Source organism: Sus scrofa, chromosome 7, assembly GCF_054392235.1.
Source record: "Sus scrofa isolate SSC_HxYL_T2T_F1_AM1 chromosome 7, Sscrofa_HxYL_maternal_Yorkshire_Landrace_v2.0, whole genome shotgun sequence".
In the NCBI taxonomy this organism is placed as follows: domain Eukaryota; kingdom Metazoa; phylum Chordata; class Mammalia; order Artiodactyla; family Suidae; genus Sus; species Sus scrofa.
The window spans coordinates 110,267,975-110,290,012 of record NC_139389.1 but is presented as its reverse complement, the minus strand read 5'-3'; the positions used below and the strand labels follow the sequence as shown (position 1 = coordinate 110,290,012).

The 22,038-nt window shown below is 45.9% G+C and overlaps 1 protein-coding gene across 11 annotated transcripts in view; it reads right to left on the bottom strand.

Moving 5' to 3' along the window:
• The window catches only part of IFT43 (intraflagellar transport 43), a 131,969-nt gene that overhangs the window by 78,138 nt on the left and 31,793 nt on the right, over nt 1-22,038 (bottom strand). For 10 of the 11 annotated variants that reach the window (XR_014811185.1, XR_014811186.1, XR_014811184.1 and 7 more), the window contains one exon: nt 16,037-16,101. Coding sequence is in view for 4 of the 11 variants with exons in the window: in XM_084969883.1 (XP_084826009.1) it covers nt 16,037-16,101 (65 nt within the window). In the remaining 7 variants the exon portion in view is untranslated. Of the gene's footprint in view, nt 1-509; nt 1,840-16,036; nt 16,102-22,038 lie in introns of those variants that run through there. The other variant, XM_084969885.1, reaches the window with a different exon arrangement.

Sequence of the window (22,038 nt, the reverse complement as noted above, 5' to 3'; positions counted from 1 at the left end):
CTTTACCCAGCCATACAAGAGGGCTGGACAAGACACATGTCCACCGTTGGTTCTATAGCACAGCTCCAGAAGATGGAATCTGGACCAGAGGATGGAGTTGCAAAAAATGAGCTACTTAAAAAACAGCTTGGGGGTTGTGTGTATGTATGTGCGCGCACGTGCGCATGTGTGTGTGTGTGTGTGTGTACACTCACGTTTATACACACACACACACACATACAGTCCTCCTTCCATATCCACAAGCCTTTTTTTTTTTTTGGCTGCCCCAGAGCATATGGAGTTCCCATGCCAGGGAATGGATCCAAGCTGGAGTTGCAACCTATGCCACAGCTGCAGCAATGCTGGATCCTTAATCCACTGTGCAGGGCCAGGGATCGAACCTGTGTCCCTGCTGCTGCAAAGACACCATCCATCCTGTTGCACCACAGCTGGAACTCCCCTATCCACAGGTTCTGCATTTTCATATCTCCAATAGCCACAGATATAAAAATATTCAGGGGGAAAAAATCTCAAAAAGCAAAACTTTAATTTGTCGCACTCAGGCAACTCATGTATATCACTTACACTGTATTTACAACTATTTACCTCGTATTTACATTGTATCAAGTATCACAAGTAATCTAGTGATGATTTAAAGTACACAGGAGGGTGCATGTAGGTTTTTTGCAAATACTACACCATTTTATATAAGCGACTTGAGCATGGACGGCTTTGTATCTACGGGCATCCTGGAACCAATCCCCCTCAGAAACCAAGGGACAACTGTATATATACTTTTCTCAAAGTATATCTATTGTGTAAAAATATATAACATATCTATTGTTGGTAAAAGATACCAATGAACTGTTACAAGTAGCTACTTCTAGAAAGACCACTAGTGTTGGAGGAGACGATAGTCTCGAGAAAATTTTGCTTTGTGTCTTGTTTGAATTTTTATACCATTAAAGTGTCCGTGGTTTGCTTGTACAACTAAAAAAGATTTTATAAAAATATAAATGCTTCCACTGCATTCCCCAGCAATGGAGGGGTTCAAGCAGGCCCCAGACCTGCACTTGCAGAGACACTGGAATTTGACAGGAGAGTGGACAGAACCTTCTAGTCTTAAGACATCTGCACTATGTGATAATCCAGAGAGACGAAGGAATATTCCAGAGGACACCGAGCTCTTTGGCTGGTATTACTTAAGGAATATTAAGGAATATTTCCGTGGGCCTGTCAGTTCTTTGCTGACCCGCAGAGACCCTCTCCCTTACAAGCCTCCCCTTGGTTCCCAGAAAGGACCAGCTCTGGTCGCAGGAGAATCCGCACCTCTGCAAAACCAGAAACTGCAAAGGATCAGAAGTCGAAGCCTTCACAGGACATGCTAAGAACCCATTCTAGAACCATGCCTGGTTTTCAACAAAAATAAAACTCAAGGGTAGCTGAACCAGTTAAGAAAAGCTGAAGGCCTGCTGGGAGCAGGCTCCGGGCGAGGTGGGGACCAAGGCCTGTACTTTGCAGTCTTTGGCAGACCTTCCAACAGGCCTCTCCGCAGGCAACTGGGAAGCAGTACCGCTGACTTCAGCCCTAGAAACCCAGCTCCTGTATGCCGTGCAGTCTTGGGGCTCAGCTGTCCCTCCCTGGTGCACAAGCGCAGGCAACGAGTTCATCTCGGGTCGCCGCAGGTGCCCCTCCACTCCTCTCTCCTCATCAGGAGTTCACCTCTGCTCCAGGGACGGGCTGACTAGGGCCACTGGTCAGGGAGACGGCTCCACTTCTCAGAGTGGGCAGGGAAGTATCCAAATGCTACTCCATGGGAGCAGACTACCATCACCTTCAGCTGGGAGGCACTTGACCGAACTGCAAGATTCCAATTATTTCATATTTAGTCATTTGCATAAGTAAATTGGTTCTGTGACACTCAACTAGTCATCCAAGGCCCTAAACTGCAATGACATCACGTAGAATACTGCTTTTATCAATCCAAATGGACCTGTGTGAAAATGTCCCTCCCCCAATCCTCAATGAAGAAAAGGCTCCATCTCTTCCGGAGCCTATGAAATCTCTATGTACCACATTTGAAGCCTTTCTGATACTTTCCAAAGAGTCGCATTATGGCCATTACATGGAAAACACTGCAAGTCTGCTTTCACAGCCTGGGAAAATATCACACCTATTGTCTGCTCATGATTATTTATATTGAGCTGGGAACTTCTGGAGTACTACACAGCCCTTAAAAATGAGGCAGTCCTACTCTACTGAGATTTAGAAAGATCACCAAGAAATACTGTTATATGATCAAAGAAAGGTGCAGAAAAGATATATTACCATTTATGAGGGGGGCATAAAAGTATGTATTCAACTACTTTTTCTGCAAATGGGAGGAAACTGAAAAACGAACTGGTGGACAGTGGTTGTCTCCAGGATAAGACTCTGGGCATCTGGGGGCGAAGGAAAGGCAGAGAGAAACCTCCATTTCATATCCCATCCTTCTTAATTTTTTTGAAATTTATACTATGATTTGTTTAAAGATAAATAAAATTAAAAATCCGCTGAGAGTTCTAATATCTCAAAAGATGACATGAGGTTATACAACGTCTAAAATATAGGATTTGTACTGTCTCTACGTCCTACTCTGTCTCTCTCTCACGCAGTCCTCTTCGGGAAATGATTCACCTTTCTCAACTCACATTTGCGCTTTAAGGGCTAACAGAGCTTACTCCATAATAAGGCAGAATATGGTGGGGGGGGGGGGAGATTTTGTCTCCTGAAGTTAGACTGGGGGCATGTGCTGGGCGAGGGGCAGCGCCCTGGTCCCGTGTCTGCAGAAAGAACAAATGCTCACCTTCACCTCTGCCCTGTGCCTGACCACCTCCAGTAAGTAGCCCACGGCTGTGCACACTTCAGGGCTCGGCGGGGAACAACTGCTCAGCTAAGCCCTGCCATCGACATCGCCACCGTCCAACCCTCATCCTCACTCCTCCCGGCCCAACAGCTACCAAAACAACACAACTGTCTGAAGACAGAAAGGACAAGGACAGAATGAGCTCGACATTCCCAACCTTCCCCACCTCACTACTTGTTTCAATGGACAGAGTTTGATGTAATTTATTTCATCTTCGGATCCCAATGAACGTAAATGATTTGCAGTGATGAGCAATACAATTAAATTCCAATTAAAAAAAAAACGGTGAATTCTCTTAAGGTCATTAAAGTAAAAACTTCTCTAGTTCCTCCTCTGCCATCTTTCCATCAGAGCAAGAAATTCCTCTGTGGGGAGCCCACACAGAACAAACCAATGTAAGAGGTACAGTAAAGAGATAAGTCGTTGCTTGGCCCCGAAGCCCCCCTTTCGAAATCTGCCACATGGAGGAAAAGCACACGTGCAGGCAGAAGCAGTGATGATAAAGCAAGATGGAGGCTTGAGTCTCGAGGGCACCTCCAAAAGCCACAGAAACAGGGACGTGGTGCCCGAGCCCTGGGCGCAGCTGCTGGAAATGGATGCATAATAAACTACCTGAGATGGTCTCTTCTCAACGGACTCTCACCTCTGATGCCTGACCAACCTCACTGAGAACTAAATAACTGCTCACCCATGAGGCCCAGGACCCTTGCCGTGTCATGTCAATTCTAGGTTCTCTGTGGCTCTAGTGAAAAGTAAATTTTGTAGCACGTGAAAAATAAATTCTCAATGCTTCTAATGAAAATTATATTTATTGATGAAAATCTGAATGTCAAGAACTCAGGGATACCTGGTCCCTTTTAAATTCCTGGAGCACTGTAATAAATGCCCAGTAGTCACTCAGTGATCAAAAACGTACTGAGAACCTATATGTGCCAAACACTACAGACCCAGAAGCAAACAATACAAACAAACCAAAAAACCCCAAAAAACAAAACAAAACTCTTGTAAAGTAACTATTTACTAGTTAAATAATGCGAATGCAAAGGTAGCTGTGCCTTTCAGACCGTTCAGTACAAAATAAAAACAAAAAACCAGAGAATAAGAAAAGTGCCACATGCAGTGAAACATTATAACAGGGTATCGGTTGCACCATTCTCACAACTTTTCTATAGCTTTGAAGTTTTTCAAAATAAAAAGACTGGAGGGGGGAAAAAACAGGATTACAGGTATCGTAATCATATTTCAAGCAACCAAACAGTTGATGACAGAAAGTTCTTCTCTCTCTCATTTTTTTTTTTTTTTTTTTTTTTTGGCTGTGCCCATTGCATGTGGAAATCCCTGGGCCAGGGATCAAACCCGTGCCATAGCAGTGACAATGCCAGATCCTTAACTGCTAGGCCACCAAAGAACTCCAGGTAAAAGTACTTTATGGAAGAATTTTCTGTTAATAAGTGAAAATTAGAAAATCTTCTGACACCCTCTAAGGCAGCAATCATCAACAGTTGCTTTGATCACTGGCTGGGAGTTTGGAGGGAATGTAACACGGAGGCTACAGCCTTGACCCCAAAGATTAATCACAGCCTCACCTAAAGTGGAACCCTGGACAGCTGTGCCTATGGATGCCAAGTAGAAGGACCACCTGTGAAGGACTCCCGCCCAAACAGGGAGTCTGCGTCTAACCACCACTTTAGCCCGATCTGACTCCCAGCTTCACAGGGAACATGGGGCCAGAGGAAGCAGGTAAACACCATGACTAGGAAGCAATAGGCCAAATCCAGAATGTGGGACACTGTACAGGACCAGTTTCTTAAAAACCACAGAAAGAAAGAAAGTCAGTGGCATGGGAGAAAAAAGAGGTGGGGGCGGGGTGAGGGGTAGTGTGGAATCCAAGAGACCAGAGACATCCAATGGCTACATACAGGTGAGGACCTTGATCTGCCCTTTTCACAATCAACTATAAAAAGACATCTTTGAGACAATGGAAGGATATCCGATGACATTAAGGAAGCATTATTCGTTTTGATAGGCATGGTAACAGAATGATGGTTAATAAACAAAAACAGTCCCTATCAGTTAACAAAAATTATCTTCAGCAGGAAAAGAAGGAGGGAGGAGGGCAATGATATTTTTACATATTATCAAGCTCCTCTACTCATCCTTGGCCTCATAAAGGATAAAGCATTTTTCACATCTATAAGTACATTTTCTTAAGAAGAAATAACTATATACTATATATACATAAAACTACATACTATATATAACTATATACTATATATACATGAATATATATTCTCTTTTAGAGTGTGTGCGTGCACATGTGTGTGTGTGTATAAAACCCAGAATTTCCCCATCTTTTTCAGGACTTGGGGCACTTGGAAACAGCTGAATGGAAAACTGAGAAGGACGGATGAGACTGCCTGCAGCTACAGATGACACCCCAGGGGCCATGGCAGCTCTAAGCCGGGCCCGGCAGGTCCAAGGACAGAGCACCCCACAGCTGGGCACATCTGCACACCAGCGGGCAAGCTCCAGCGAACCTACCCTCTGTGACACCTTCCTACAAAACTCACTTCTATGGGATGGACATCCTGGAACAGAACTGGTTTAAGAGGACAAAGCATATGTCTGTGGCTGTGCTTACAGATCTAGAAGCCTGGCAGCCCTGTGAGTTTTTGCCTTTCACACTTTTGTAGCCTAATAAGAATTAACTACTTGCTGCTAACAAGAAGGTAAAGACGCTCTGGTATGGCAATGACACAGAGGGAGAGGACAGAAGCCCTTTAGTATTCTTGGAACATCTATGCCATTAAAAAAAAAAAAAAAAAAAAAAAAAAAAGGCAGGAGGAAAAGAGGGAAGGAGGAGGGAAAGGGGCAACCTCAGGACCGGCACGCGGCTGTTCCGGGCCATCTTGATGTCCTTGACGCGTGCGGATGGTGTGGAAGGGGCTGGCACCAGAACAGCCCATGAGAAGGAATGAGCGGCCAATGGAGATTTATGTGAGGAGAGTGAGATGGACAAGGTAAAATTGTCAGGAGGAGTTGTTAGAAAGTAAAATATATTGTGACAATTCCACTCCTGCCGTTCATCAATAAACTGACAGATCATTTAGTGTCAATTAGGAGTGATAGATGGACAAGTCCCCATGATCCTGGGCCAAAATTAATGGCTGGGAGGGAGAGGGTGATTGAAAATGACGGCTGACATTGAGAGCAAAGTCCTCAAAGTCCCCGAGGGGCCATTACTTGCCTCATTCCCTTGCAGATCAATGCAGGGACAAACCCCAAAACAGACACTTTGAGACAAAACTTAATCAGACTACCTTTCCTCCCTCTCCTCCCCAGGTCTGGTTGGCTCATTCAGCTCTAGTCCCCACAGCCAAGTCAGTGACCCACCGACTCCAAAGGCCCCACGTCGGACAACTTTGGAGCCAAGGACAGCCTGGCTCTAAGAAGGAATCTTTGGTGCAGCTATGACTGTGGTGCCAGGAGAAGGGACAGGTAGTGGTCCCAGGTCCCAGGCAATTCCTGAATACAGCCCTATCGTGTGGCTCGGGGCTGAGTATTTGAGTTCTTGCAGCCAACATCTCTAGCCAGTGTGTGGGTGACACGTTCTGCTCTCTGTCTTGGGCAGTGTTATGCAAACAAAACAAAGGGATTCCAGACCCTCATGTCCACTGGCTGGGGGCTCCTCAGTTAGATCTGTAGGCAGCCCTCCCACTTCCCACTGGCCACAACATAGCTGTAGACCCCCGGAAGCCTCACTTTCCTCCTCCTCCCCTGGTAGAGGGGTATCTAACTTAGAAACTAGAACCTACCCAATCAGGTTAGCATAAAGCACATATAAGGTGCAGCTACAGACTGAATGCTTGTGGCCCCTTAGATTAACACACTGAGACCCTAATCCCCAGTGTGATGGTATTTGGAGGTGGGGCCTCTGGGAACGAATTAGGGTGAGATGAGGTCATGAGGGTAGAGCCCAGGATGGGATTAGTGCCCTTATAAAATGAGGACGAGGAGTTCCCGTTGTGGCGCAGTGGTTAACGAATCCGACTAAGAACCATGAGGTTGCGGGTTCGGTCCCTGCCCTTGCTCAGTGGGTTAAGGACCTGGCATTACTGTGAGCTACTTTGACATGATACTATACCTAGAAAACCCTAAGGACTCAACCCCAAAACTCCTTGAACTGATTAATAAATTCAGCAAAGTGGCAGGATATAAGATTAACATTCAGAAGTCAGTTGCATTTCTGTATACCAGCAATGAAGCATTAGAAAAGGAATACAAAAATACGATACCTTTTAAAATTGTACCTCACAAAATCAAATACCTCGGAATACACCTAACCAAAGAGGTAAAGGACCTATATGCCGAGAACTATAAAACCTTAATCAAAGAAATCAAAGAAGATGTAAAAAAATGGAAAGATATTCCATGTTCCTGGATTGGAAAAATCAATATTGTGAAAATGGCCATCCTACCCAAAGCAATCTACAGATTCAATGCAATCCCTATCAAATTACCCATGACATTTTTCACAGAACTAGAACAAACAATCCAAACATTTATATGGAACAACAAAAGACCCAGAATCGCCAAAGCAATCCTGAGAAACAAAAACCAAGCAGGAGGCATAACTCTCCCAGACTTCAAGAAATACTACAAAGCCACAGTCATCAAAACAGTGTGGTACTGGTATCAAAACAGACAGACAGACCAATGGAACAGAATAGAGAATCTGGAAATTAACCCTGACACCTATGGTCAATTAATCTTTGACAAGGGAGGCAAGAACATCAAATGGGAAAAGGAAAGTCTATTCAGCAAGCATTGCTGGGAAACCTGGACAGCTGCATGCAAAGCAATGAAACTAGAACACACCCTCACACCATGCACAAAAATAAACTCCAAATGGCTGAAAGACTTAAATATACGACAGGACACCATCAAACTCCTAGAAGAAAACATAGGCAAAACACTCTCTGACATCAACATCATGAATATTTTCTCAGGTCAGTCTCCCAAAGCAATAGAAACTAGAGCAAAAATAAACCCATGGGACCTCATCAAACTGAAAAGCTTTTGCACAGCAAAGGAAACCCAAAAGAAAACAAAAAGACAACTTACAGAATGGGAGAAAATAGTTTCAAATGATGCAACTGACAAGGGCTTAATCTCTAGAATATACAAGCAACTTATACAACTCAACAGCAAAAAAACCAATCAATCAATGGAAAAATGGGCAAAAGACCTGAATAGACATTTCTCCAAGGAAGATATACAGATGGCCAACAAACACATGAAAAAATGCTCAACATCGCTGATTATAAGAGAAATGCAAATCAAAACTACCATGAGATACCACCTCACACCAGTCAGAATGGCCATCATTCATAAATCCACAAATAACAAGTGCTGGAGGGGCTGTGGAGAAAAGGGAACCCTCCTGCACTGCTGGTGGGAATGTAAACTGGTACAGCCACTATGGAGAACAGTTTGGAGATACCTTAGAAATCTATACATAGAACTTCCATATGACCCTGCAATCCCACTCTTGGGCATCTATCCGGACAAAGCTCTACTTAAAAGAGACACATGCACCCGCATGTTCATTGCAGCACTATTCACAATAGCCAGGACATGGAAACAATCCAAATGTCCATCGACAGAGGATTGGATTCGGAAGATGTGGTATATATACACGATGGAATACTACTCAGCCATAAAAAAGGATGACATCATGCCATTTGCAGCAACATGGATGGAACTAGAGAATCTCATACTGAGTGAAATGAGCCAGAAAGACAAAGACAAATACCATATGACATCACTTATAACTGGAATCTAATATCCAGCACAAATGAACATCTCCTCAGAAAAGAAAATCAATCATGGACTTGGAGAAGAGACTTGTGGTTGCCTGATGGGAGGGGGAGGGAGTGGGAGGGATTGGGAGCTTGGGCTTATCAGTCACAACGTAGAATAGATTTACAAGGAGATCCCGCTGAATAGCATTGAGAACTATGTCTAGATACTCATGTTGCAACAGAAGAAATGGTGGGGGAAAAACTGTAATTGTAATGTATACATGTAAGGATAACCTGACCCCCTTGCTGTACAGTGGGAAAATAAAATTAAAAAAAAAAAAAAAAAAAAAAAAAAAAAAAAATAAAGTGGGAGGCAGATCATAAAAAAAAAAAAAAAAAAAAAAAAAAAAAAAAAAAAAAAAAGAAGAAAGAAGCCAATTCGAAATGAAATCCCCCCAATCCCCTCCTCTCCTCAGCCTTGGCCTTTCCAAGCTCCCTCATGTCCTGGAGGATAAACATCCCTGCATCTTCCTGTCCAAGCTCAACTAGTCTCTCCTGGAAGGTCTTATCCGACCCCTCCCGATCCGACGCCTTCCCATTCCATTTCCTCTGCAGCGACTCTTTCCCCAGGTGTCACACACACGAGTCTCAACAAAGACTCCCTTCAATACCGCCCCATATCTTTCCTTTCTTTCTCTGTATCACTGTCCCCAGATCCCCACGTCCATCTTCCCCTTCGACCCACTGTAATCTGGCTTCTTCCCCTAATGTAAACCGCTGTAACCACTTTCTCAGAGGCGCCTGATACCCTGCCCACAGTCAAATCCAAGGCTCTGTCCTCTACTTGGATAGAGGACTCCGACTGCACCTTTTTGACCTCTCTGCTCGACTCCCACCCTGCTGAGCTTATCTATTGACCTGGACCTCCATCAGCCCCCAAGGCAGGTCTCTCCTCCTGCGCCCCCCCCCCCCATCGGATGGCACCACTACCCACCCAGTCCCCAAAGCCAGGTACCTGCAGTGACCTTCAATGCCTCCCTCTGCCCTGCAGCCAACCAATGGCGCGTCTATTACCTCTACCTCCAAAACGGCTCTCGACTCCTCTCCTGTTTGTAGTCACAGGGCTGTCCTGGCTCAGGCTCTTATCACCCTTCGTGCAGAGTATCACCTCCCCACAGGCCATCCAGCCTTCCAGAGTTCCACTTCCTACACGCATACGACGAGTGACCAACCAGAAACAACGATCTGATCATTCAAGTGCTCAATAAATCGTCGCCGAGCGCTTCCTATGGCCTGGGACTGTCTGAGGCACCTGAGTATGTTAACAAGAGTGTCTCTCCTCTCGTGGAGCTTATATGACAGCAGGGAGATGAGGACAAGACACACATGTGCGAACACACACGTGTATGAATACATGGCAGGTAGTGACACCTCCGGCAGGAGATGGGGAACACAGAGCAACAGAGGCTGCTGCTTCATATAAAGCGAGGTCAGGTAGAGCCTGTTAAGCCGTGGTAAAGACTGCAGGGTGTTGCGAGACATGTTTTTATATTTCCTTAGCCTCTTTGCTGAAAACTCCATCTTGTCCTTCTTTACTTTATCCCACCTTCCTGCTTGAAATACAGTCACAGTGCTGGTAAATGACTTAAGCTTAAGAACAAAGACCTAAGGGCATGGGTTATGTGCGGGGTCAGCTGAATGAGGACATAATACAATGGTCTAGGCATGCCGGACCTGTGCAGATTGGCACGCCATTTGCACAAGCATGATATGTCCTCTAAAGAATAAGAGAAAGAGGAACCTCATGACCAAGTGGTTTAAGAGTGGTCGTTAACAGAATATGCATTAGAAAAGAGAACCAAGGTACAAACCTAGGCACACAGGGTTGCCACAAATAGGCATGCAGAAGCACAGTAAGGATTCTCTGAAATGCTATGCATAGACAGCTAACTCAAATGCTAAGGATTCTTAAATGCCTATAGTTTAGAGTAAAAAGTTGAACCATTTACCAGCTAAGTGACTTTTAAAATAATAATAATAATAATAATAAAAAACCCTATGTCCTGCACCTACAACCCCCTTTTCTCTTGAAGAGCACAATAAAAGCAGTGTGGTTTCTTGAGGCAGGGCTCTTGGTCCCTGAGACCTTGAGTCCCCTGGTTCCCACCTTTATTAAGATAAACGTCCCTGTGTCTTCTTTTATGTTAACTTTTTTTTCCTTAAGCTCCATAGCACCCATTCTTCAGCCCTATCCTGCTAAGCTGGTCTCGGCAGCAAGGTTTACTCCGTGGGAGGCAAAATGCCCCTGGAGGGTTCTGAACAGACAACTGAAATGATCTCACCTATATTTTAAAAAGGTCACTCTGGGAGTTCCCACTGTGGCACAGTGGAATGATCTGGCTTGTCTCTGGCATTGAACTGGTGCAGTGACTTGAGGATCCGGTGTGGCCACAGCTGTGGCACAGGTGGCAGATGCAGCTTAGATTAGATCCCTGGCCTGGAAACTACCATATGCCATGGGTGTGGCTGAAAATGGGGGAAAAAAATTTTTTTTTAAAAATAAAAATAAAATAAAAAGGCCACTCTGGCTCTGTGCAGTAGGACTGAGGCAGGCGAGGGTGAATGGGGTGTCCCGCCGGAGGGCCTCGCTCCATCAATGCTGGGAATGACGGTGGCTGCCCGGCTGGCAGTGCGGATGATGACAGGTGTGTTTCCACTGCAGACTGAACACGGCGTGCTGATGGACTGAACCTGAGTGCAGACAGACGAGTCCAGGATGATCCCAAAGTTCAGAGTCGGAGGGACCAGGAAGATGGAGCCATCTGTGAGACTTGAGGCGGCTCCGGGAGGCATAGGTTAGGGGATGGCGTGGAAAGAAGAGAACTGATTTGAACATGTTAGGACCGAGTTGTGTATTCAGGTTAGATGCTCAGGGGAAGGGCTGGGCTGGAGAGACAGACTCTGGAGCCATCAGTGTGCAGGGAACAGTAAAACACCCGAGACTGGATGGAGGTCCCAGCAAGAGTGAGCGAGGACAGAGGAGAGGAGGCTGAGGATAAGGCCCAGGCATGCCAACACCAAGGGCTCGGGACTAGGCCAAAGAGGAGGCGCCAAGCAAGGAAACCCCTTGAAAAGTAATATAGGACACAGAAAAGCACCTTCTTGCCAGCTGCTTTTGATCTGATCCCAGGGGAAATTGATCTGATCTGGAAAAATCTTTAATATGCTCACTGAGAAATGCACACTTGAGAGTCTTTTTTTTTTTCCTCTAAGAAGCAGATATGAATTTGTCTCATTTCCATATTTCAAAATAAATTTCAAATAATTACATACACTAGAATCCCCTAACAATTTAGAAAAACAGGACTCTTCTATAAGACTCTCACTAGCATATTTCAAAGTCACCTTCTTTTTTTTCTTTTTAGGGCTGCTCCTGTGGCATATAGAAGTTCCCGGGCTAGGAGTGAGACTGGAGCTGCAGCTGCCAGCCTATCCTATAGCCATAGCAACGCCAGATTCAAGCTGCATCTGTGACCTACACTGCAAGCTTGCAACAACGTCAGATCCTTAATCCACTGAGCAACGCCAGGGATTGAACCCGCATCTTCACAGACTATACCAAGTTCTTAACGGGAACTCCTCAAGTCAGCTTCTTGTTCTTGGTTAAGAGGAAAAAGCAGTGATATGTTCAGTGAAGGAATGGTGTGGTACTTAATAGCACATGAATAAACAGAAAGACCACTAGAACAGAATAACAAGTCCAAAAGCAGACCCGCGTACATACACAGATATAGACTGTGGGGAAGGTGGCTTCTAAGTTCACTGGGAAAAGATGCAGTTTCAAATGAAATGGTGCTGGGACAACTGTCATTCCGAAAAAAGATAAAACTGGATCTGTACTTCATACCATACACGAATTAGTACCACATGGATCAGAGATCTACATTTTAAAATGTAGATTTAGAGAGTGGTAGTGCTCAAAAAAAAAACCATGATCTATAAAAACAGGGGGATACACACTTATGATCAACGAATCTACAACGAAGGAGGCAAGAATTTACAGTGGAGAAAGACAGGCTCTTCAATAAGTGGTGCTGGGAAAACTGGGCATCTACATGTAAAAGAATGAAATCAGAAGATTCTCTTAACACCATACACAAAAATAAACTCAAAATGGATTAAAGACTTAAATGTAAGACCGGATACTATAAAATTCCTAGACAAAAACACAGGCAGAACACTCTTTGACATAAATCACAGCAATATTTTTTTTGGATCCATCTCTTGAAGTACAGGAAATAAAAACAAAAATAAACAAATGAGACCTAATTAAACTTAAAAGCTTTTGCACAGCAAAGGAAACCATTGATAAAACAAAAAGACAAGCCACTGAATGGGAGAAAATATTTGCAAATGATATGACCATAAGGGGTTGATATTTAACTTACATAAACAGCTCATACAACTCAACATCAAAAAACAACCTGATTTAAAAATGGGCAGAAGAACTGAATAGACATTTTTCCAAAGAAGAGATGCAGACGGCCGACGGGCACAAGAAAAGACGCTCAATATCACTAATCATCAGAGAGACGCAATCAGAGCCACAATGAGATTTCACCTCATATTTGTCAGAAGGGCTATCATCAAAAAGAACACAGGAGTTCCCGTCGTGGCGCAGTGGTTGACGAATCCGACTAGGAACCATGAGGATTCGGGTTCGGTCCCTGCCCTTGCTCAGTGGGTTGACGATCCGGTGTTGCCGTGAGCTGTGGTGTAGGTTGCAGACACAGCTCAGATCCTGCGTTGCTGTGGCTCTGGGGTAGGCTGGTGGCTGCAGCTCCGATTGAGCCCCTAGCCTGGGAACCTCCATATGCCGCAGGAGCGGCTCAGAAATAGCAAAAAAGGAAAAAAAAAAAAAAAAAGAACACAAATAACAAATGTTGGCAAGGATGTGGAGCAAAGAGAACCCTTATACACTGTTGGTGGGAATGTAAATTGGTGCAGCCACTGTGGAAAACAGTATGGATACGGAGGTTTCTCAGAAAACTAAAAATAGAACTAACATATGACCCAGCAATTCCACTCCTGGGTATATATCCAAAAAACCCCCAAAAACCAAAAAACTAATTTGAAAAGATATAAGCACCCATGTTCACAGCAGCATTACTTACACCTGCCAAGATAAGGAAGCAACCTAAATGTCTACCAACAGATGAATGGATTAAGAAGATGTGGTAATATATACACAAAGGGATACTACGCGGCCATAAAAAAGAAAGAAATTTTGCCATTTGCAGCAACATGGATGGACTTTGAGGGCATTATGCTAATTGAAATAAATCAGAGAAAGACAAATACTGTATGATATCCCTTACATGTGGAATCTAAAAAATACGAACAAAGTAGTGAATATAACAAAAAAAGCAGCTGACTCACAGATCTAGAGATCAAACTAGTGATTATCAATGGGGAAGGGGAGGGGCAGTATAGGGTGCAGGAGCAGGAGGAACAAACTACTGAGGGTAAGACAGGCTCAAGGATATATTACACAGCCAGTATTTCGTCACAACTGTAAATAGAAAGTAACCTTCACAAATTGTACAAAAGCCAGTGGCTACCCTGTGGGCCACAGTTTGCTGACTCTTAACATACAGAAACAAAGAAGGATACATTTAAGCATGATAAACCAGAAACTAATACAGAGGTTACCCACCGGAGATGGATGGCATGAGGTGGAAGGAATAAGGATGTGAGTGACAGAGCTCTGAGCACATCTTTCTACACCATTTTGATACAATAAAAAGTACACAATATCATAGCAACTGTCTCTCTCTCTCTTTTTTTTTTTTTTTTTTTTTTTTGTCCTTTTTGTCCTTTTTAGGGCTGCACCAGTGGCATATGGAGGTTCCCAGGCTAGGGGTCGAATCAGAGCTACAGCTGCTGGCCTATGCCAGAGCCACAGCAATGCCAGATCCAAGCTGCGTCTGCGACCTACACCACAGCTCACGGCAACACCGGATCCTTAACCCACTGAGCAGGGCCAGGGATCGAACCCACAACCTCATGGTTCCTAGTCGGATTTGTTTCCACTGCACCACGACTGGAACTCCTCATATCATCTGTTCTTGCCAAAAATCTTTTCTTTTTTTCCCAAAAATCTTTAACTTGAATCTAATTGTGAGGAATCAGAAAAATCCAGAGTGTGAGACATTCTATAAGACAAGCGGCCTGGATTCCTCAAAAAACTCAATGTATTGAGTGAAGGTGTCGGGGGGTGGGGGGGAACAGGAGCTGAAATTATTATAGAGACTAAAAAGAGACAGAACTACCAACGCAATGTGTAAACTCTGGTTGGATCCCGGAACTACAAAAGACATTCTGGGGATGACTGGGGGAAATTATACAGAGACTCTATCTTAAATATTACTAAATCACTATGAAATATCTCAGATGTGAAAATTATCCTGAGATTATTTGGAGAATGTCCTTCATCTTTAGAGACGCAGGCTGCACTATTTAGAGGTAATATATCATGGTGACTACATCTTGTTTTCAAATGATTCAGCAAAGAAAAAAAAAGTGTGTGTATGTGTGTTTAAGAGCTGGGGAGAGGCAGGGAGGATGAAGGGGGGAAAATCAGAAAAAAATTTTTGATAATAATTTTGAAGGCAACAATTTGCTGAAGGAAATTCTGAACAGAAATAATGTCTATTCTTTGAGAAAAAGAAATTCTTTTCCTGAGTTTACCTTTAGTTAAACTCAATCGATCACTGGCCATCCCACTGATGTGGTAAATACACACACACATACATGTGTATACTGGCTTACCTTTCATCTAAGATTTAGTGCTAGGGATTAAAGACCAAAATGATTTGTAATCCAGTCTTTGCTAATAGGCAATTCCATTCTGTTCAGAAAGTAACTTACCAACACAGAATGTCATAACACGGATGAACTTTGAAAACGTTACACCACGTGAAAGAAGCCAATCATAAAGGACCACCTCATAGGTGATTCCACCTGTATGACATGCCCGGAAGAGGCAAGTCACCGGGTCAGGAAACAGACTGGTGGGTGGTGGGTGCCTAGGGCTGGGGAGGCTGGGGGACATGGGCAGTGACTGCTAACGGGTATGGGGTTTCTTGGGGGGAGGTGATAAAAATGTTCTACAAGTGACTGTGGTGATGATGGCGCAACTCTGAACACACTAAGAAAGACCGAATTGTACATTTCAAACGGGTGAACTGCAATGTACATGAACCACATCTCAGTAAAGCTGCGATGAAAAGTCAGAGAACACAGGAGCCGAGGGCCCCCAGCACCTCCCCCAGCCGGTGGCACTCACTTGAAAGCCTTCATGGAGTAGTCGGCCCAGCCTCCTTGCCGGCGGGGAGGCTTGGGAGGGGGAGTCTGCAAAAGAAGAGAAACCAGAAGAACCATCACTCGACATCCGTGTTCAAGCAAACGGGCTGAGGTTAAGGTCACTTAAACCAACTGTCTAACCAACTATCAAAACCTTTCAAATAAAAATACAATAGTATGAAAATCTGGGTGCTTTCATGCTCTTCTGGAGAGCAATCCGGCAATGTCTACTGAAAGTCCTAGAAATGCTCACACGTTTTGAGCCAGCACATCTAATCCCAGGCATTTACCCGCCAGGAAACAACGAGAGAGAAACATAATGTCACTTTTGAATGGTGAACTGGAAGCAACCAAAATGGACAGCAATGAGGAATTAGCTAAGACACAGAATACCCATGTGAAAACACTATGCAGTAAAGAAGAACTGTGTTAAAAAAGAATACCTAATGATAAGAAAAAGTTCAAAATGTGTTAACTTTTTAAAACAGGTCTCAAAACAGTAGGTACATGCTTCTGATTTTGTGAAAAGATTACTAATACACAACATCTAGTATTAATTAGCTTCAAGTACATGAATGAAAGGAGATCCAGTGATAGAATTACAGCAATTTCTTTTCCCTTTTTTATGCTGTTGTGCATTTTCCAATTCTTTTTAATGACAACTTACATTACTTTGTTTCCTGCCCCCACCCCCTTTAGGAGGGCCATGTCCATGGCATGCAGAAGTTCCCAGGCCAAGGATCGAATCTGTGCCACAGCAGTGACTCCAGCCACAGCAGTGACAGTGCTGGATCCTTAACCCACTGAGCCACCAGGGAATTTCTTATATTACTTCTATAAACAGAAAAATAATAAAGTGAAGATATAAGAGAAAGCCTTGCTTAAAAGACATGAACCAAACTGGTGGCTTAAAAGTCTACTCAAGTTATCTGGGCAGGGAGCATTCACCTGCAGTGGGTACATCCAGACACCCAAGTGGATGAAAGAGCAAGAACCTGCCCTATATTCAATCACCTAGGACTGCAGAGATACTAACTTTCTTCTTCCAGGAACTTCACATAATCATAACTGTTGTTCTCGGTCTGAGGAGACACTTAGATGAAAGGACTAAAATGATGGCTGGCAAACGTCTAGCATAAAGGGCTAGGTGGTAAATATTTTGGATTTTACAGGCCACACAGTTTCTGCTGCAACTGCTCAACTCTGATGCTGCAGGGCCATCAACAGCCACAGACAAGAGGTAAACACCTGGGTGTGGAGAGTTCCAATAAAACTTCACAAAAACAAACAGCGGGCCCAACTTGGCAGGAAGTATGTGGTCTGCAGACGCCTGGGCTAAAATCACTGCAATGTCCTTACGATCTGTTGCTTAAAACCCAACTTGCAGCTTTTAAAGAAAATATCCCCTCAACATGCCCAAATACCTTTTAACTTTTGATATTTTTATTTTACACCAAGATACACTTCCTTTCCTGCTTCTCTGGTACCAGCCCAGCCTGCCAGGGACGTGCTCCGTCCAGAGACTGGGCTTTTCTGTGGGGAGAGGCAGAACCGGTTGGAAAGGCCTGATGGAGAAGAAGCCAAGTCCTGGAAAGCCTGCATCCAACTTAGCTCCTGGGAAACCTAAGCAGCACTTGAGAGGAAACGAACTTGAGTTTTCTGCACTAGAGGCAGGGAATGCAGCTGTGTGGGGGCTGGGTACTCTCAGGAATGACCAGCAGGCAGAAGCAGAAAATGAGCTCTGGCTTCTGTCTCAGGGTCCTAAGAGATCCCCACCCTCGCTTCCTAGTCCACACACCCTCTTCTGGGGTCCCTGTCACCCACCCCCAGCCGTCCCTGAGCTGGATGGAGAAACTCCATCCCGTGACCCCTCTTCCCTGAAACATGGTGGACCGAACCAGGGGTGCACCAGTCTGCCCCAGTCAGAGCTGACCAAGTTCTCTGTCCCAAGAATCTGGAATTGGAGTTCAGAGGTCAGGCTGCTCAGACAGCACTGAGTGTTGGAACTCCGAGCACCAGCAGGCATCAGAATAAGCCCCAACGACCACAGGCCAGAGTTGTGGATAAGCCGAGACCAAGGACCTTGTCTTGCTGACCTCTTGCAGTACGTAAGGCACTGCAAGTGCAAGAGAACCAAACTGAACCATATCAGGCCCTTCCAGGAGGTTCCAGATCAGTGTGGCCCGCGGCTATCATCATCCTTAGGCTTTTGCAGGGAACATCCCACTTTTCCTCCCCTCCCTCACTCCTTCCTTCCTTCTTTCTTTCTCTTTCTTTCTTCTTTTCTTCCTTCCTTCCTTTTTCTCCTTTTTTTGGCTGTGCCCATGGCACATGGAAGTTCCCAGGCCAGGGAGTCAAAGCTGCGCCTCAGCAGCAACCTGTGCTGCTGCAGTCAGACTCTCAACCCACCCATCCCAGTGGTTACTCCCAACATTGCACTTTTCTTTTCCCAAGGGTAAGACCACCTTGTGACCATGTGCATCTCTGAATGTGGACACAAACTAGGACTGGCATGTTTGGTCTGGGCAGACAGTGGGTTTTGTCTGTTTTAAAATTTAAACTACCTTTTAAAAAATTGTAAGATTTCTGCACAACACATCAGTTTCCTGGGAGTTCCCTGGTGGCACAGTGGGTTAAGGATTTGGCATTATCACTGCTGTAGCTCAGGTCGCTGCTGTGGCAGGGTTTGATCCCTGGCCCAGTAACTTTCACATGTGGCGGGTGCAGCCAAAAAAACCCATCCGTTTCTGGCTTCTCTCAGAAAACTGGAAACTCCAGTAACACTGAGGCTAAGCAGCAGCTGCCCTCTGTAGACTGGGCTCTTCCAACCCAAAATTCTCTCTCGGCTCCTACATCTACTGGAAGAGGGAAAACGAAAGCAGTGTCAGGTATTCTGAGAAACGTGCGAACAAGCATATTTCTTGGTTGGAGGCACAATCTTTTCTTACAGCATCAGTGCGCAGACTGAGGGTGGCCCTGGGTCTAACCCCCAGGCGCCCTTCCACTCACCGGCTCCCTACCCAGCCCTGCGGGCATCTGGCAGCCCTGAACTAGACTCTCAGAGCTGGGATTCTCTGCTTTCTTCCCTTTCTTCGGGGCGGGGAAGGACAGAGGAACCCACGTAAAATCGATGGGGCCACAACGCCAGGAGGCCCAGGTCTATTCGGCACTTTCCTCACTCGGGGTTCACAAGAAGGAGCGAAGGGACCTGGTGGCCTTGGCACCTGTTTCCTGCCACGGGGTGTGGGTGACAATGGGGACAGGAGGAGCAGACACTGAACTGGGAAGGGACTGTGAGAGATTGGGAGGCAGGCGAATGTAAGTGGCATACATTTCTGTCAAAATGCGCTCCTTTGAATAGCCGCTAAACTGCTGAGGGATTAAACCACGACTACCTGGTGGGAGCTCAGAGCGGTGCCTGGCACCTCATAACGGCTCTATCTTTTCCGCTCTCATCATCATCGCCGTCACCAATGCCAACATACGAAAGGTTACGCCACGTGCAATAAAATATACTATACCATTTGGAAGAAAGGGCAAAGAAGACTCCTCTGAGCCTGGCCTGAGCTGCCACTTAGCCTACTAAAGCAACGTATGGTTGACCAAGTTCCCGAAGATTCTAAAACCCAAAGTGATCTGCTTTACTTCGTTAGCCGCAAACGCCAGGAAGTCACGGCTCTCGGAGGATGAGTGAGAATCCTTCCTGCCCAGAGATGACACAAAGACACGTTTTTCTCCTATCTTCTTTCCATTGCAAAACGGTGCCAGCTGCTAAATGAGGACAGCAACTTCCAAAGAGAGAGACCACCACACGAGTGAGTCACTTCTCTGAAGCCAGAATTTAACAACGAGTCCCCACATCAAAGGGGCTTTGGCCCTAATAAGTGAAGGCTTCAGGAGGTGACAGCATGTTGTAAAAACGACATACGCTACTGGGCCTTGAGATGGCCTGGGAGAGGAAGGGTAACAAAGAATGTCTCTGCTCAAAACAAGGCCGGGTTGTGCTTGCCTTCCTGCGCCCCCCGAGAGTCATGGCCAAGTTCAGGGGGAGTCGCTGGGGGGCAGGCAGAACTCAGCCCTCTGTAAGGTAGGGCTGGGCCATTTAGCGGGAGGTATCTGTCTTGACGGGGAATCCTTCAGCTCATGCTGCGGGACCCTGAGTCCAAGGAGAAGAAGGTTTTTTTTTGGTAAATGAGTCTTGTTATGGCTGCACACAAACACCCTGTCTGCCTGAGCCAGACGTAATTAAGCACTGTCACCAAGTTACAAAGGCTCCTCCCCAGACGTCATCCTTGTTCCGATGGGGGGAGCTGGGCACCCTGCTATACACGCCGGGTGAGTTAGAAAAAGCAGAGACGTCATCCTCCAACGAGACCCCCGTCCGGGGAGGCGGGAGGCAGGGTGTGGGCATGGACCTCTGGGACTGGGCGTCAGGCTTAATCTGAAGCTGAAGAGGCCACACTGGAGCTGGGAGGCAGGCGTGGGGAAGGCTGTGCTGGGAGTCCTTCGAGGGAGAGGCTGCGTCCAGGGTCCTGGGTGAGGCTGAGGAGGAACACCCGGCCCTGGGAGTGCCCCTCCACCTTGCAGTTCTCTCGTCACCGCTGGTGATCCTTCCTGGGCCACGCTCCCCTGGGACATCACTCAGACCGCGCTCTGACAGGCATATGTGAGCTTGTGAGACGTGACGGAAGGCTACACGGAACTGCACCATCGCGGGAGGTACTGAGGACAGGGAGACTGACGGGAGCTCTGTGGAGTAAGTGGGGCCTGCCCTGGGTCGGGAAGAGCAGCAGAAACACAAAGGAAAAGCATCCCAGAAGCAAAAGCAGATAGAAGGTGCAGGGACACCAGGGTGGCACACTACACGCAGGCTGTGGCAATGCCACTCACTGACTGTTGTATTGGCAGGGGGCCCGAGGTCCTCAGCACCTGACACTGTCCAGTGCAGGCTGCCAGGGAAAGCTGATGCAACTTGAGCATAATGGAGTAGTTTAAAATTAGGTGCAAATGGTCTGTTTGACATCTAAGTGGATGAATGGCTTTTAGCAATACAATTTAAAAGGTCTGATGGGTTCTTCTGCATGGACTGTCCGGCCCCTGAATGTCTGGCTGCGGCCCAGAGAGCCATGATGCCATCATCTAGATGCCTAGTTAGCACTGTTTCAAAAAGAGCCCTCCGGCTCTCCAGCCCTCCCCCCAGGTCGATCAGAAACACAAGACACACGCTAGACCAAGATGCTACTGTTGCTCCTTTGGGGACTGTCACCACTGTGCTCTCCCTGCCCTTGATGACAGATCAGATGCTGGGGGTCTCTGGGAGCCTGTCAGAGCCACGTCCTCCCAGGGAGTGGTGAGGAGGTGTCACCCCTCCATTCGGGCCAAGAGCCCTTCCCTCTCCTGCCCACCAGGTCTGCGGAGGACAAGAGGAGACGTGAATGTGAGATGTATTATTTCTCAAACCCTGTGTCTGAGTTCTCTGGGTGATGACCTGGGCATTTAAAGGAGAAGAAATGGACTCTTGTTTCATCCTTGAAACTAGAAACTTAATCTAAGACAGTTGTGGCGCTTTTATCACAGAGCCCACCAGCTCCAGAATCCTTCTTGACTCAGCACTTGGGAAGACACTGCCAATCTGTGTGAGCTACGACTTGGGAGGAAATCAGTTTCCTTCCCCTGTGTTGGCGGGCTGGAGGGGGTGAGGGTGGAATCCTGGATGGGTGGGAGAGAGCTGAGCTCAAATGACCTTAAAAGCCACAAAGAGAGGACCTAAACCTAGAATTCAAAAGGCCCGGTTTATTCTTTAAATTGCTCCGCTTCTGAAATTCAGAGGCATGGCCCCAAGACATCTGCTGGGAAAACCATTTCCAATTTTGGCAGATGTACCGCAAGGTAACATGACCCAAACTTGTTTTAGAAGAAGAGAGAGTCTTAAAACGTGCCACACCAGGAGGGACAGAAATAGGAACGGGTGACGGTAGCCCGTAG